Source organism: Vombatus ursinus, unplaced genomic scaffold, assembly GCF_900497805.2.
Source record: "Vombatus ursinus unplaced genomic scaffold, bare-nosed wombat genome assembly UNPS02014841.1, whole genome shotgun sequence".
NCBI classification, from domain to species: Eukaryota; Metazoa; Chordata; class Mammalia; order Diprotodontia; family Vombatidae; genus Vombatus; species Vombatus ursinus.
The window spans coordinates 23,798,811-23,815,447 of NW_020954619.1; the positions used below are offsets into that span (position 1 = coordinate 23,798,811).

Genomic DNA, 16,637 nt, shown 5'->3' on the forward strand with positions numbered 1-16,637 from the left:
TGTGAAACACTTTTCCACAACTGGAAATCAACAAGTTAGCTTCTGTTTGGTTGTTTTTCTTTCTGCTCCAGGATTCACCTTAAAGGACTTACAGGGACAGCGGGCAAAATAAGCAGCATAAGCCAACCAGGAAATGATTTTAGCACAAAGGATGCAGACAATGACAAATGTATTTGCAAATGTTCACAAATGCTAACAGGAGGTAGGAATGAATTTGTATTCCTCAGTCTTCCTATTTTTATTGGCAAGGATAAGTATCATAGAGTTAATTTTGAATTTCCAAAGTATGACTACTGACAAAGTCCAAACCTCATAATTGGAGCTGTTTCAAAGACAGGTAAAATTTACTTTTCACTATTTTAGTGGATAACTGAATAACAAACTAAAATAGAAAGACATTTATATCTTAAAACATGCGTGTCAAGTCCAGCAGCTGAGAAACTGGCAAGGAGAAGGGACATCTGATATCAGGAGGATCTCTTCTGACCTTGTGCATCGTCCTAAGACACAAAGGTTGATGTTTTGTTTTTACAAAAAGAGAAAGAAAAGGAAAAAAAGGTAGAGGTGAAATCTTCAAAATGTCCACCCAGAAATAAAGCTACGATTTAGTACAGTAAGAAGCAGCATGATGTAGTAGGAAAAGCACTGGAAACTTGGGTTCTAATCACAGCACACATCAAGGTACACTGGGTCTTGAAGGCAGAGGTGGTTACTTATAATCTCTGTGACCCCAGAGAAATCACTTATTTGCCCTAGACTTCAGTTTCATTATCTATAAATTGAAGGGGTTGAACTAGATAGCCTTTGATAATACTTCCAGTTATAAATCCATGATCCAATTAAATCCTGCCTCTGAAACTAGCTCTGTACTATGGCCAAATCTCTTATTCTCAATAGGCCACAATTTCTTCATCTATAAAATGGAAATAATAATAGCCATAATACTTTGTCAGTCTGCTGTATCAAATCAGATAACATATGTAAGGGATACAAACACCAGCCATTGTTTGAATAGAAGGCATTCCTAATTCCAGGAAACTACTGACATTTTAAAATCATATAGAAACAATAACTATAATAACAGCATATGACATTTTTATAATGATGTATAATTACAAAACACTCTCACATTCATTATGTCACTTGTTTCTAACAATAGCCTTATGTGGTAGGCAGTACAAATATTACTATTTCCATTCACAGAAGACAAAAATTGAAGCTCAGAAGTTAGGTGACTTGCCCAAAGCCACACAGTTAATAAAAAGCAGAGGCAGAACGCCAACCTAGATCTTAAGAACTAAAGAATTCCACTAAATCAGGCTGCGTTCTCAATTCTTAAAAAGTTAATAAAATGCCTTGTTAACTAGTTCTTTGGTGGGAAAATCAAAATCATCCAACAAAATGGAAGATAGCTTTAAAAATGCATAGTGATTATTAGAATATTATAATTTGACTGACAGATTAAGGTATGTTCTCACTGTTGCCCTTGCTCTATACCTTCCAATCTAAGTTGCTTTGTCTTAAAGGAAAAAAAATCCGACTTATCCATAAACAAAAATAACTTTAATAATGGCCATTTAAGGTATTCAAAGTTTTAACAAAACTACTGATTCAATGACAGCAATTTCTTATTAGAAAACCTACTCTATTAGACCAGAAGCCTCAGAAATTAACATTAGCATCTAGATATTGTGACAAGTAAAATAGATCAAAAATGCCACAGTAGCTCTTTGTTAGCTCACAGATGCCCAAACCATGAAAGACTACAGATACAGTAATAATATTCTAAACCCTAAATATCAAGAAACAAAACTTGTAGTCTTATTTGTATTCAAACGTAACTGTGTCAACTTTTAATTCAAAATACCAACTAATTATACTTAGATTAAGCAAATAAGAAATTCTGACAGGTTTATGGTAGATGCCATTTCAGCTTCAATTTTTTCCCCAGACATGACTAGAATTTCTTTGTAAAGATCATTCAAATAACCAGTAATAATAATTATGACTTTGAAATAATGGTGAAGGGATAAGAAGAGGAGCTTTGTTCTAAAACCAACTGTCTACTTCCCAGTAGAATACATTAAAATGCCAGATTAATTACATGTCTAAAAATAAGAGGCCTTAATTTTTACTTAGTGAACAATGTCATCCTTATTAATCATAATTACTACAAGAAAAAAATGCTATAATGCTAATAAAAGTAAGCTTATCATCATTCTACTTCTCCCACCCCAACTTGGTCCATACCACAATGATTCTTTTTAGAGCTAAATAGAAGGGAAAATATATATATGTATGTATGTATGTATACACATACACACACACACACACACACACACATATATATATACACACACACACACATACATGTATACACAAGGCCTGAGTGTTTTATGGGCTTGTGAATCACATACATTAACTCTTTTATCCTAGATCATTAATTCCTATCAACTCAAGTGAATTGTGTTATAATTTAGGGGCCTGATTGAAGTAACAGATGACAGTAGCATTAGTAGTTGTGGTAGTAGTAGTAATAGTAGTAGTAGTAATATACATACATATCAGTAGAAAACAAATTCTGATATGACTCAGCAAGCTGGATAGGTTTCAACTATGGGGCTAGCAATGGTATTGATGGACAAAGTTCAGCATAATTAAGTTCAGAAAGGCTCATCATCAAACAGTTGACTTCCAGGTGATAAATTATTGATGAATTATTTTTCACACAACTCACAAAGACCATCTACTAATAAGCAAGGGTTCTTGATCCTTTTTGTGTCATGGACCCCTGTGGTAGTGTAGTGAGACCTATGGATCCTTTCCTAGAATAACATTTTTAAATAATTGAAAGAAATGTTAAATTTCAGTTAGAGTGGTAAAAATAAAGATTTTCTATATCCAAGTTCATAGACCACCTGCAATCTATCTATAGATCCCTTTGGTGGTCAGTGAACCTCTACAACTGTACTAAGGTATAGAGTAATTACAATTTTCATTGATGGAATAAGTACTCGTATCCATAAAATTACAAATCTTTGAAGTTTATCTTAAAATTACTTCTCTAGTTTTTCTTTAGCCACATTTCTGGTTTTTTTTTTAATGTTTCCTCTTAATGGGGGTCTTAAGTTGAGGAATGTCGTAGAAGGGCTCTTTTTATGCACATGGTGGTTTGTTACAAGTTTAGACAATTAGCAGGTGAAAAAAGGAAACCAATAAGGAAAACTTGTAGTAATATTTAATCAGTGAAAAATCAGATCTGCTAAAATATGCATTGTAACCTATTTTATAATAACAAAAAAAATCTCATTCCAAAATTGTGAAATGTATCTAAAATCAGAAAAGCATTAGCATTTCCCCTATAGGAAACTTTCGGCTCTTGAAAGAGATGTTTAAGATGACTTATTTCCTAATTTCTGTTTCCACTTCTGATAGGTTGGTGGTTTGATGCCTGTGGTCCTTCCAACTTAAATGGAATGTACTACCCACAGCGGCAGAATACAAACAAGTTTAATGGCATTAAGTGGTACTACTGGAAAGGATCAGGGTACTCTCTCAAAGCCACAACTATGATGATTCGACCGGCAGATTTCTGAATTTTTTGACATTCTCTGTGAATGGCATCTTGTGAGACTTAATTTGCCAAGCATTTAAACACACAGCTGAATTTTATCTTTTTTTCCACCTCAGAAAACATGCACTTGTGCACCAAAGGATCATGTTCTGAACTGCAACACTGTAATATTCATCACTTTAACCTACATTTTTCAACTACTCAACATAAGACGTACAAAATGGAAATAATATGGAATGAAAATGATCTGTTGGAAGGACTGTAGAAAATAAATTTATGTTCAAGAGATTACCTAATAACATAAGGACTCGTCATAGTCATTGGTGTTATGTGTGACTTTATCAAGTAAATAACTGGAACTGCAATATTCATAAATAACAGCATCACTAACTTTAAACATAACACTTTATTATGGAATTCAATTACTCACAAACCTGCAACCCAGATTATTTTGTTTTATGCTGTTTGTAGATTGTGTAAATATCCATAGTTTCATAATTTTGCATCATTCCCAGTATTAAAAAGATAAAACTGTCCTTTGTAAAATCCACTAAAAGCCATTAAAACATGTATCCAGGGATTTCCTCAGAACAAATAGTAGATGGCTTAATTAATATTTAGGGAAGAAGAAAAGAAAACCTACATTTTTACTCTTCCATTTAGGTGCTTTGAAGTTTATCTTCAAAAAATAGCATATTTACACATGTTGGCTACTTAATTTTAAACAAATTTCAGATTTCATACTTTTTGGCCTTACATTTAAAATCTAGATCTTTGATATTTTCATTGTGGTATGTATTTCATTACAATTTACATGAAAAATACATTATTTTCTTACCATCTATGAAACAAAATTATCTCAAATAATTAAATATTACTTGCCAAATAAGACAATTGTTTTAGTTTAAATTAAAAAAAATTATTTAGGATCACTAAGCTCTGTATGGTAGTGAAGTTAAACTATATGATTATGACTCAAACTAAGAAAAAAATGGCTCTTGAGATGGAAGGAAACTCTGAATATTTCACAAATAAGAAATTTTACTATCTTTTTTTGGGGGGGGTTGTTTCTGGGGTTTTTTCCCCATCATCTAATAAGGAGTATTTCAGAGACAGAGAGAGAGAGAGAGAATAGCATATAATTTGTGGTTAAAAAATGGCTTCCATTTAAAACAACTTTTTTCTCAGTGGCTTCAAATTCAATCAAAAATACTTTTGGTACTATAATTTCATGATGACTTTACCCCCCAAATTATTACTCCATTGAAGAAAAAATCATTAAAGGCAATAAGATTTTTTTTATTTGCCCACTAACAACGAAAAATATTTATTAAGTTCCAAAGCAATTCCCATATTTTTTGCAAGTACTCAACAGTAGTTTTTTTTGGCTAGGCAATGGGGTTAAGTGACTTGCCCAGGGTCACACAGCTAGTAAGTGTTGTGTCTGAGGCCAGATTTGAACTTAGGTCCTTTTGAATCCAAGGGCCAGTGCTCTATCCACTGTACCACCCTGCTGCCCCTTCAACAGTAGTTTTTAAAATATAGTTTTATTTTTAGAACTCCAGATATAAACTCTAGGACTCTCTATGATGGACAGACCAGTTGATTCACAGGCAATTTCTACATAGTTTAGACCTTAAGAAAAATGATTTTGGAAAGCTTACTTGGATTCTTATACTGCTACTAAACCTACATTTACAGAACTGTCACTTGTAGTTGCAAGTTCAGAATAAAATCATGGATTGTTTTTTCCCTTCATGCATTATTATACTTAAGAAAATATAGTAGCCAAGCAGCCAAAGCATCTGAGAACACTTAAAAAGTTTTTCTTAATACGAATTTAATAATAAGTTTATGATGAAAAGTTCAAAGCAGATATAAGAGAAGCATTTGATAAGAGAAAAAATATTTAATTTTTTTAAAATTTTTAGGCAATTGGGGTTAAGTGACTTGCCCAAGGTCACACAGCTAGTAAATGTCAAGTGTTTGGTCTGAAGTCAGATTTGAACTCAAGTCCTCCTGCTTTCAGGGCCGGTGCTCTATCCACTGAGCCACCTAGCTGCCCCCAAGAAAAAAATAAAAGACTACAATTAACCTAAAGTATATTCCTGAACCAAGTGCAATGATTAGTATGACAGGCAGTGAGTAAGGAAAGCCATGGGGGAAAAGACAAACTTATTACTTGATTTGAATGGAAAGTTTGCAAGAAAATTCCCACAATCCTGTGGATTTTAACTTACAAAACACACTATAAGGTTACTCAGGCTACTGCAGAAAGATTAGTGGTATTTTTCCTTTATGCTTCAATTCCTAAAACAGTATTTTAAACAAAAGACACACTCCTGCTGAGAGACATTCCTATTCTATTAAACAAATATTTGTAAAGTCAGAAGGAAATCAAAATAATATTCTTAAAACAAAAACAACAAACAACCATGATAACCACAATAGAGCAGAGTTCAACTCTCTTGTTAACTTATCCCAAGTAGCATACTCAATCAACTGAGTAACAGGGTAAAAGACTCAAAGTGGAGAAAAAACACAAGCAATTCATCTTTAGACTAGATATCATTTTGGAGATTAAATTGTTGTACATCCTTGTCAACACTTCTGAAAAATAAATCCAGCCTCTGTGCAACCTTACCCTAAAATGATCTTCACATGACTATTAACAGTATTAACTATTCTCTTTAACAAGTGGATACAGGAATAATTTTACTGAGAGTTTTGACTCATGGCTAAGTAATGTTCAATGTAGAAATATATGAAATACTTTAAAATCCTGTAATCCTTCTCCTATAATTCTATCTTCATTCACAGTTTGTACAATCATTAGAAGAAATGAAAATAATAGCAGGAGATAAGATACTACTGCCATTCCAGGCAGATCCAAATATTTTAAACACCTGATTTGCTTCATTTTAAAGAACTCTATAAATTTTCAAGTGCTACATAAATATGTTATTGCTATCATTAAAAATAACTTTTGTAGTATTTTACGGGAAATTTTATTCTTGGGTCAGTTTACAAATACTACTTAATTTTCTGAATGTCCTTAGGAAGTACGTAGACAACAAATGGGTTAAGCTCTGTGTATATCTTCCAAGTTAGATATACTGCATGCTTACTGAAAGAATTTTATTATCCTTTATCTCTCATTCTGTCACAATCTGGGGAGAAAATCAAATGGCACTCACAAATATAAAATGGCATTGGACTTACCGAAGCTGCAGGGAAGTTGTCTGAAAGTTCATATGGCTCCTCTGAAACCCAATGGCCAAACTCCAAAGACCACAGAACCTACAAATGGAACAGAAAGCAGTTAACTTCTGCATTTAGTAAAGAATAAAAAGGAGCAGTTTGAAGATATAGGAAGAAAAGAAACAATAAAATCTGAATAGCAACAGTTATCCACTCCATATCGCTGAAACGGATGTCTATGTGAACACCAGATCACTTTCAAAATAATAACATTGCATAAATATTATAAATTCTAATAAAAACTTGGTTAAAAGTCTCATGGAGACTAGAAATCTCAGTTATAACACTGCATTGCCAAATGCTAGAAAGTTATATTTTTAGTGAATATACATGATATCATATTTTGGAAAAATTCTAATAGAGACTCAATTTTCAGAGCCATTTAGACCTTGACTAAAAAAAAAATTCAGGTTTATTATTATTACTACATTCTTCTTAAAGATAAATTAATCAAAATATCATCAATATAATAATAAAATAATAAGAATAAAAAAATAATAAAATAAACATCAACCAGGACAGTGGCTCTTATAAATCAGCACCTCTATCTTAAGGAATGGCCAACATTTTCACATTATGGAAAATTCCTATAATGCATTTTATGACCACTTAATGATTTATAAAGGGAAATATAGTCCTAGAGGCATATAATATCCCATACGCAAGCTTTAAGACTGTTATTATTTTAGCTTGTAGCGCTGTTAATGTTCAAAGTTACGCTTTGTTTTAAATTCAACCAAGATATCTGACTCACAGCAATAAATTCCAGTCGGTGTCTACACACCCTGAAAATAAATATTTTCTTTTATATGCACTAAATGTATCACTCTAATCACAGTTAATCTGGCAGAATTAAATTACATTGGTATGACTTATAGAAGAGCTACAATATGTTTTCTTTGCTCTTTCAGTGCATCCAAGCGTTTTCCGTGATTTCTACAGATGGGGTAATCTAGATATTTTTGTTGAGTTTTCTTCAATGAATGATTCTTAACTATTCCTTTCTAATATTTATCAAGTTCAGAGCCATTTACATTATACCTGTCAATTTTTCCCATCAACCTTTTATGTTTGTCTACTATGTACTCAAGTTGATACTTAACCAGCTTGAATCAGTAATATGACTTTAAAAAAAGGAAGAACGGATCATGATACTACAATTTACAAATAAAATATGTCATATGATATGCAAAATTTACAAAATATTTTATACATATCACCTATATTCATTTAGAGAAGGATACATTCCAACCCTGGTTTTCTGATGTTAGGTATAGTGCTCTTTCAATTATATCATGCTTCAAGTCAGTAATGTATTCCTAGAATTTTGATCATGGTCAAATCTCAGTAATAACAGGTTTAATCAATGAACAAATATGCCTTGTAAGCCTGTACAAGTAGGAACCTACACAAGGCACAATAAGGAATATAATAAAGCATGTTTCCAGCTCTCAAGGAGCTAAAAGTCTAATTGGATAGATAGTATATAATCACACAAAAAGATAATTAAACAATGAAAGGGTACAACTAATAGGCCACAGGGCCCTACCTGCATCAGGACAATGGAACTCAGGACTTGTAATTTCCTACTTTGTGAAAAGGGGAAGGGAAGGAGAAGGGAGAAGGTCTAATGAGAGAAATGTCTTATTTTGGCTTTAAGAGAATAGTCAAAGATTCAATTTCAAAATTTTATAAATGTTTTAGGAATTTGTATAAGGAATAAGTTAAAGTTGGAGAGGTCAAGGAAGGCTTCACAGAGGTTGTAAGGTTTGTAAACAGAGTTAGTGACTTGTGGAGAAGACTTTATAGGCAGAAGAAATGGCACGAACAAAGTGTATTGGTAAGGAAACATAAAATATTTCTGGAGAACAGAGAATAGCTCAAATAGACTGAATAAGAAGGTTTATATAGGACTATGAGAAGATCATAGGACACAGATACAGAGTTGGAAAGGACAATAGAGGTTACATTGTTCCATTCCCTCATTTTGCTGATGAGGAAACTAAGGCACACAGAAGTTAAACAAACTTGTCCAAAAATCATATAGATATTACATGGCAAAACTGAAGTTTGAACCCAGGTTGCTGAGCTCCAAATCCAGAGTTCTTTCCATTATATCATACTGCTTCTCAATTGATATGGCTTGAAAACAAAATACAATGATTGACTACCATGAGCAAAGGAGTGTGCTTACATACTTTAAAAAACAAAACAAAAAAACAAAACTGGAAAATGGTAAGATGGGTCCAAATAACAAGTGGGCTTTAAATGTCAGTTTTGTCTTTATTTGATAAATAAAGATAAAATAGAACTGAATGAAGAGGCAGCTAGGTGGCACAGCCGAAAGAGCACTGGCCTTGGAGTCAGGAGGACCACAGTTCAAATCCAACCTTAGGCACTTGACATTTACTAGCTAATTAGGAAAAAACTCTCAAAAGAAATTGCAAAGTTGATAGGAAGAGCAGGTTTCTGTGGAAAGGTGGGTTTAGTTGGTGACAAATTGAGCTTAAGGTGCTGTTGGAACATCCAGCTGAATATCGTTTCTATAGGTGTCTGAAAGTATGGGACTAGAATTCAAGGGAGAGACTCAGGTTAGAAATGTAGATAGATAGCCAAATAGTTGTAGTCAAGGTTGTAGATGACTTTGAAAAGATGAAAAGTAGAAGCAAAGAGAAGACCATAGAGAATAGTTATGACAGGCTAGATGAGGAAAAAAAGTATTAGTAAAGGAGTCTGGCAGGAGAATGGCATTACAAAAACTGAGAGGATAAAGAGTAATAGGAATATGAGGTAGCCAACAATATAAAATATTTTAGAAAAGCCAAGGAGCCAGAGTAGGAGAAAAAAGAGCTAGATAAGGAAGAATAGGCATAAATGTAAACACACACATATCCCTATTTATCCACATATATGCATGCATATATTTTAGATATATATGTATACATATGTGTATATATTATATATTTCTACATACATACATACACACAGAGAAAGCGAGAGAGAGTTTCAGTGGGCATAAAGATATATGGCAATACTAGGTATAATCAGGCTTGAATATATAATATCCAAATAGTGTGATACTTTGTTCTAGGGTTCAATGGCTTGAGTTCCTAAACAACAAGTATTTAAACTGCTTAGTTGAAAGATAGCACAGAAGAGGAAATTCTATAGTACTTTCTTCTTTACATTTGGTTCCTGTTCTGTTATATTTTTATACTTGTGTCTTAAATACATTGAAGGAACCAATAAAGTATTTACATTAACAAAAAAAAGCTCAATGTGACTTAGCTTTTTCATATATACTATGACAATGTATGTCTTTTCAGAAGCTTATTTAAGTTGCCCAGTAAAAAGAAATAGAAAATTTTCAAATCTTATTTTATTTCAGATATGAGTCAAAATGAAAAAAAAAAAGCAATCTTACAGAGTATACTATTAGAAGAGGGAACGGGTCTCATGATCAGTGTGGCATTTGGGTTCATATGTAGTCCACATTAAAATGTCAACTGAAGCTAAACAACTACTAGACGACAATCTGTGTCTTCTAAGTTTGACCCATTTCTACATGTTGTGAAAATAAAATTATAGAGCATTTAAAGTTAAAGTTTGAAAGGCAAAACTAATGAAGATAATTTATACTAGGGACTTAGTAACTAAGAAGTTTCCTAATTTGTTTGACAATCCAAATCATTATGTATGAGAAACCGTACTGTTCTATTGCTTTGGGTATTTCCCTTAGATAATAACAATCTTTATTTTGAAAAGATTGTTGCAAATGGGGAAAATCAGATTTCTAGAATCTGGAAACAGAAACAGAAAGGCTGGTGTTCAGTAGCAAATGAATTACTGAACTACACACACACACACACACACACAAATACACATACCCTACACTTCCTTAACCTTTACATGATGCCAACAAAATATTATAAAATGAAAATGATAGTTTTACTACTTTTGCCATCATATCATATAGTTAAAAATCCTGATGAAGTGAAATAATTGCTTCTTCTTTGTTACATAGTTGCCTTATTATTAAACAAATAGATATTTCTAAGATCATTTTCATTTAAAATAAGGAAGGACTAGCAAACAAAAAGGGAAGACTGTCTCTAGTCTAATTTTTATTTTATATATATTGAAACAACATATCATAAACAATTTGAAGAAATGTCTGATCCTGGACAAGTTCCTTATCTTCCTTGTACCTCAGTTTCCTCATTGCTAAAATAAAGTTATTGGACTTGATGGCCTCTAAGGTCACTTCTAGCTTTAAGTTTATGATCCTTTGATGTTATGTGTTATTTTTAAAAATTTTTTCTCTAAGCATCTCATACAATGCTCTGTACATAGCAAACCATAAAAAAATGAATGAATGACTCAATCAATGAATCAATTAGCATTTAAATGCCTATTGTATTCTAAGCATTTACTCCAGGTGCAAGGGACACAAGGACAAACATGAAATATCTCCTGTCTTCAAAGAGATTATTATGCTAATGGGGAAGACAGCATATACATAAATGGGAAGACAGCATATACATAAATATAAGGTAACCTAGTTGGGGCAGGGAAGGAGGGCACTAACCGCTAAGGAGATCAGGAAAGTTCTCATGCTGAATGCGATGCTTGAGTAAAGTTTTGAAGGAAACAAGAGGATTTGAAAAAGGTAGAAATAAGGAAGGAGAACAATTTGGGGATGGAGGAGGACAGTCACTGCAAAGGCACAGAAACAGGAGATGTATGAGGAAGAGCAAGGCCAGTTTGGCTAGAATGTCAAATATGTAGCATAATATGCAATAAGCCTGGAGAGGAAGGATGAGATTTGGTTGTAAAGTGCTTTAAGTTCTAAACAGGAGTTTATATTTGATCACGGAAATTACAGTAAGTCACTGGAGTTAACTGACTACAGTGGTGACTTGGTTAGACATACTTTAAGCAAATCACTTAGGCAGCTATGTGGGTTTGTTTGTTTGTTTGTTTTTGGTGAGGCAATTGGGGTTAAGTGACTCGCCTAGAGTCACACAGCTAGTAAGTATCATGTCTCTGAGATCAGATTTGAATTCAGGTCCTCCTGGCTCCAGGGCCGGTGCTCTATACACTGCACCACCTAGCGGCCCCTTGGCAGCTATGTAGATGACAGACTTGAGGTAAGGTTCAGGAAGGGAGATTAATTAGAAGGCTATATAATAGTCTAGATGAGAGTCAATGATGACTTAAATGAGGAAAGAGACCCTCTAAGTGGAGAGCAGAGCACTTATACAAGAAATGCGGAGATAGAAATGACAAAATTTGGCAAGTGATTGGCTATGTGGGGTGAATTAGAATGAAAAGTCAAGGATGACAATGAAGTTCAGAACCTGGGTGGTAGAAAGGAAAGTGGTACCACATGGAAATAGGTCCAGAAGAAGAGATAGTTTTGGCAGAAAGGATATTGAGTTCTATTTTAAACATGTTGAATTTGAGGTAAATGTCTATGGAACTGGATCTAAGAACATTGGGATTGGATATATAACTCTATGAGTCATCATCATAAAGATGATAATTAAGCCATCAATTTTCATTTATGGAACTGATGAAATCATCAAATGAGAATACATAAGGAGAATGAAAAGCCTGGGACAGAACCCTGGGCATACTAACAATTAGAGACTGTGATATGGAAGATAGGTCAGCAAAGAAAAGTGAGAAGTGATCAAAGAAGTAAAGGAGCTCTATCTAAAAGACAATTAGTGGCATCTGTCTAATTCTTTGGGGCAGCTAGGTGGTGCAGGGAATAGAGTCTGGGGTCTGGAGTCAGGAAGACTCATCTTCCTGAGTTCAAATCTGGCCTCAGACACTTAGTAGGCTGTGTGACCCTAGGAAAGTCATTTAATCCTGTGTGCTTCAGTTTCCTAATCTATAAAATGAGCTGGAGAAGGAAATAGCAAACCGATATGGTATCTGCCAAGAAAATCCCAAAAGGGGTCATAAAGACTTTGACACAGCTTAAAATAAGTAAACAACAACAACTTGGAACGCTCAGGTCTTGGGTTTTGTTTTTGTTTTTTTGGCGCGAGGCAATTGGAGTTAAGTGACTTGCCTAGAGTCACACAGCTAGTGAGTATCATATGTCTGAGGCCAGATTTGAGCTCAGGTCCTCCTGACTCCAAGGCCAGGGCCCTATCCACTGTGCCACCTAGCTGCCCCTCAGGTCTTGTTTAATGACCATCCAAAAGTGTAACGGGAGGTATTGGAAGTATAAATATCATGTGAGGTGACAGTCAGATAATGTGTTGGCAATGTTGTAGAGAAGATTCCTGTATTGGTATCTATATATCTATATCTACCTATATACAGGTTGAACAAAATGGGTTCTGAGGCCTCTTCCCCACTCTGAGAGTATGTGCCATTCAAAATAACTAGGGTCTAACTGCAAAGTAGTTTAAGACTAGTTGAAAACCATATAGAATAAACTTTATGCCTAAGTATGAACAGAAGTGGAGTTTTTTTAAAAAAGGGATCAAAATAAAGGGGGATAAATAAAAAAAAGATATTTTCCAATAATGGATTTTGAAACAGGCTGTCAGAAAAAAATAATTAAAACAGTCTAGCGTTGATCCATTGATGAACATTCAGTGTAGTATGAAAATGGAAATATTTCAAACAACTTAACTCATTTGAAAGACCTTTTAATACACTTGGTTCTGGAGTAGCATAATTTTTAATCCCTTAATTAATTTTGACAGTTTGAAGTCTATAATCATGGATCTAGCCATGAGAATCTGGTCAATTTCATAGTATTTTCAAAGTTTACTTTATTCCTTTATTTTACAAGTAAAACACGTTTAGATTGGGGGGAGGTATTTAATCTTTTTTTAGAATGATGCAGACAGTTTAGATGAAACATAGTTATGTTTCAACTATTTTAGGTTGTGCTGTGGATGTTTATCCCTACTATAGAACCTGTTTCAAAAGTCTTAAGCTTCAGTAGCTTAAAACTGCACCAAGATTTTTGGGACACCATATGTATTATAAAACAGATGAACAATAGAATAAATGCTTTGCCAGATGTATTTTATGGATCAAGTGCAATAACAATGAGAGATAATTCTCATTAGGAATTTATATATAATCAGAAAGTGAAAATTCTAAATAAAATACCCAATTTCTGCTACTAGAAACCAAATAAGTACACTTTTAGTTCTTCTCAGAAAAAGAACCAAAGCTTTGAAGTCAAAGTATTTGGGTTAGAATTTGGCTCTATTACTCACCACTCATGTAACCCTTGGAAAAGTAGTTAATTTCTCTATACCTATTTGTTCACCTATAAAATCAGTGGCTATATTAAGTTATCTTTAAAGTCACATCCAACTATAAATTCTATGATACTATGCTCTTATTGACTGAGCTAATCAGTCAATCAACAAGTACTTATTAACCACTTACTAAAAGCCAGGTACTATATTAATTACTGGAGCTATAAAGAAAGGCAAAAACACTGTCTTCGTTCTCAAGGAACCCATATTCTAATGGACAAGACAGCATGTAAAAAATTATAAGTGGAGAGCGGTAAAATGTAAGAGGACTAGAAAGGTAGGAAAGGGTCAATTTATAAAGGATTTTATATGCCAAAGAGATAAATTTATGTGATTTTAAAGGTAATAATGAACCACTGGAGATTATTAAGGATGATAATACTCAATTTGCTAGTCTTCCCTCAGATTTTAGGTACTTAAACCAATAAACCCTGAAAAGTTGTTAATATTTCTCTTTAATAAGTCCTTATGTTATGAATGATATTCTTTAGGGGCAGCTAGGTAATGAAGTGGATAGAGTGCTGAGCCTGGAGTCGAGAATACCAGAGTTCAAATACAGCCTTAAGACACTTACTAGCTGTGTGACACTAGGTAAGTTATTAACCTCCATTTGCCTAGTTTCCTCATATATAAAATGTGATAATAATAGCATTTAACCTCCCACGGTTGTTGTGAAGATCAAAAGAGATGATAATTATGAAGCTCTTAGCACAATGCCTAGTATACATTAAGGGTTACATAAATGTTAGCTAATATTAGTAATTACTACGATAAGAAGCCACAATTGTATTTTTTCTAGAAGGTTTTTAAAATAAAAATAGAACTCGATGCCATGTATCCGATGACGACTACTATGAAAGAAAAGAAAAGAAAAGAAAGTCAAACTTTGGTAGTTAGGTTATCAAGGAAAAAAACTTTAAATTTACTTGCCTCTCTAACCATGGTGGCCACCACCAGATATGTGGCATAGAGTTCTGTTTTTATTTTAAGAGCATTCTTATCATAGTAATTTCTAATAATAACTAACATTCTGTTGTTTTTTTCACCTAGGGAAAAAATACTTAAGTCATTCTAAGAAGGATATTAATTGAACAGACCCCTCTTCATCCATCCCCTTAAAAATTGTAATATTTCTCTCCCTGCTCTAGCTAGTAGCTATACATGTGTTCTATAACCTGAAATACAAAATAACCCATAAAAATTCATGGCAGAAGGGTAAGGTCTCTATTTTCATTTCTACTAGTTGTTTGTAGTTTCTTTGCTAGACTACAGACACAGAAATAGAGACTGTACTATCATTCTAAATGTAGTCTAAATGTAGCAGAACACAAAAAGACTATTATTTCCCTTGTTCTGGACACTATGCCTTCTTTTAATACAGCCAAAGATCATATAGTGACAAAGTGACAAAGTTCTGTTATTATCTCATATGGAGCTTGCACTCCACCAAAAATGCCTTGATCATTTTTCATCCAAACTGTAGTTTAGTGATGCCTCCCTCATGCTACCTTGTGAAGTTGATTTATCTGAACCTAAGAATAGAACTTGAGTTTATGCCTATAATATTTCATCTTATTAGTTTTGGCCTACTATTCCACCCTGATATCTTTCTAGTTACTTTTGCTGTCATGTAAGATGTAAATTATCCCTCTCAGCTTAGTCGTTTGCAAATTTAATAACCTTATTACCTGTGTCTTTATTCAACCCACTGATAAAAAAATCATGAACAGTAGCAGACCACACATAGACCCTTGAGGCACATCACTAGGGAGCTTCTTCCAATTTGATATTACATCCTTTAATGATGACTACTCATGGCAATTAAAACAGTTACAGATAGATGTACTATTACCTAGCAAACCCAAACCATCTTACCCACAAGGAGAGTACTAGAGTCTCTGACAAAAGCTTTGCAGAAATCTAGATACACAATACAATATTCCCTTTTTTAGCCCTCTAATGACTTGTCAGAATCTATCACCCTGTCAAAAAGGGAAATGAAGTTAGTCTAGCAAGACATTTATAATTCTAGATTAGGATTATTTTGTCTAATTCTCTAAGAGATATGACTTCTTCTTTTAGAATCAGGATGATTTTTGTCTCAGTAAAGGCTTTTTGAGAAGTATCTCTCTGACCAATAACTTCTCTCAGTCATTTGAAGATCTCTCTTTGCACCTAAATTCCATAACATAGAATATACTTTTATTTTACTAATCGCTGTCTACTGCCCAGATTTCTGGTTTCTTCTCTCAGACACTAACCATTTTGTTTCCTCTGGAAGACTCTAGTTAAGCATTAGCTTCAAGGTGTCACAGTGGATAAAGAGATGGGTTTGCAGTCATTAAAAAAAGAAGTATGGCCTCAGACACTTACTAGATGTGTGGTCCTGAGCAACTAACTTAACCTCTGGCACAATTTTCTCAATTGTAAAGTGTGCATATAATAGCATTGCTTCAGAAATTTGTTGCGAGGATCAAATGAGAAAATGTTTGTAAAGCAATTAT

General features: G+C 33.6%; 2 protein-coding genes across 8 annotated transcripts in view; one reads left to right on the plus strand and one right to left on the minus strand.

Annotated features, from left to right (window-relative positions):
- MCPH1 (microcephalin 1) overlaps positions 1-16,637 on the minus strand; it is a 330,808-nt gene that overhangs the window by 171,671 nt on the left and 142,500 nt on the right. For all 5 annotated transcript variants that reach the window (XM_027840318.1, XM_027840317.1, XM_027840314.1 and 2 more), the window contains one exon: positions 6,797-6,874. In XM_027840318.1, the coding sequence (XP_027696119.1) occupies positions 6,797-6,874 (78 nt within the window). The remainder of the gene's footprint in view (positions 1-6,796; positions 6,875-16,637) is intronic.
- Positions 1-16,637, plus strand: part of ANGPT2 (angiopoietin 2) — a 149,970-nt gene that overhangs the window by 67,910 nt on the left and 65,423 nt on the right. Inside the window, exons 7-8 of one of the 3 annotated variants that reach the window (XM_027840320.1) lie at positions 72-202; positions 3,436-4,264. The exons of 1 other annotated variant lie outside the window; for it this stretch is intronic. In XM_027840320.1, coding sequence (XP_027696121.1) covers positions 72-202; positions 3,436-3,596 — 292 coding nt within the window. In that variant the 3' untranslated portion in view covers positions 3,597-4,264. Of the gene's footprint in view, positions 1-71; positions 203-3,435; positions 4,265-16,637 lie in introns of those variants that run through there. One more of the 3 variants, XM_027840319.1, reaches the window with a different exon arrangement.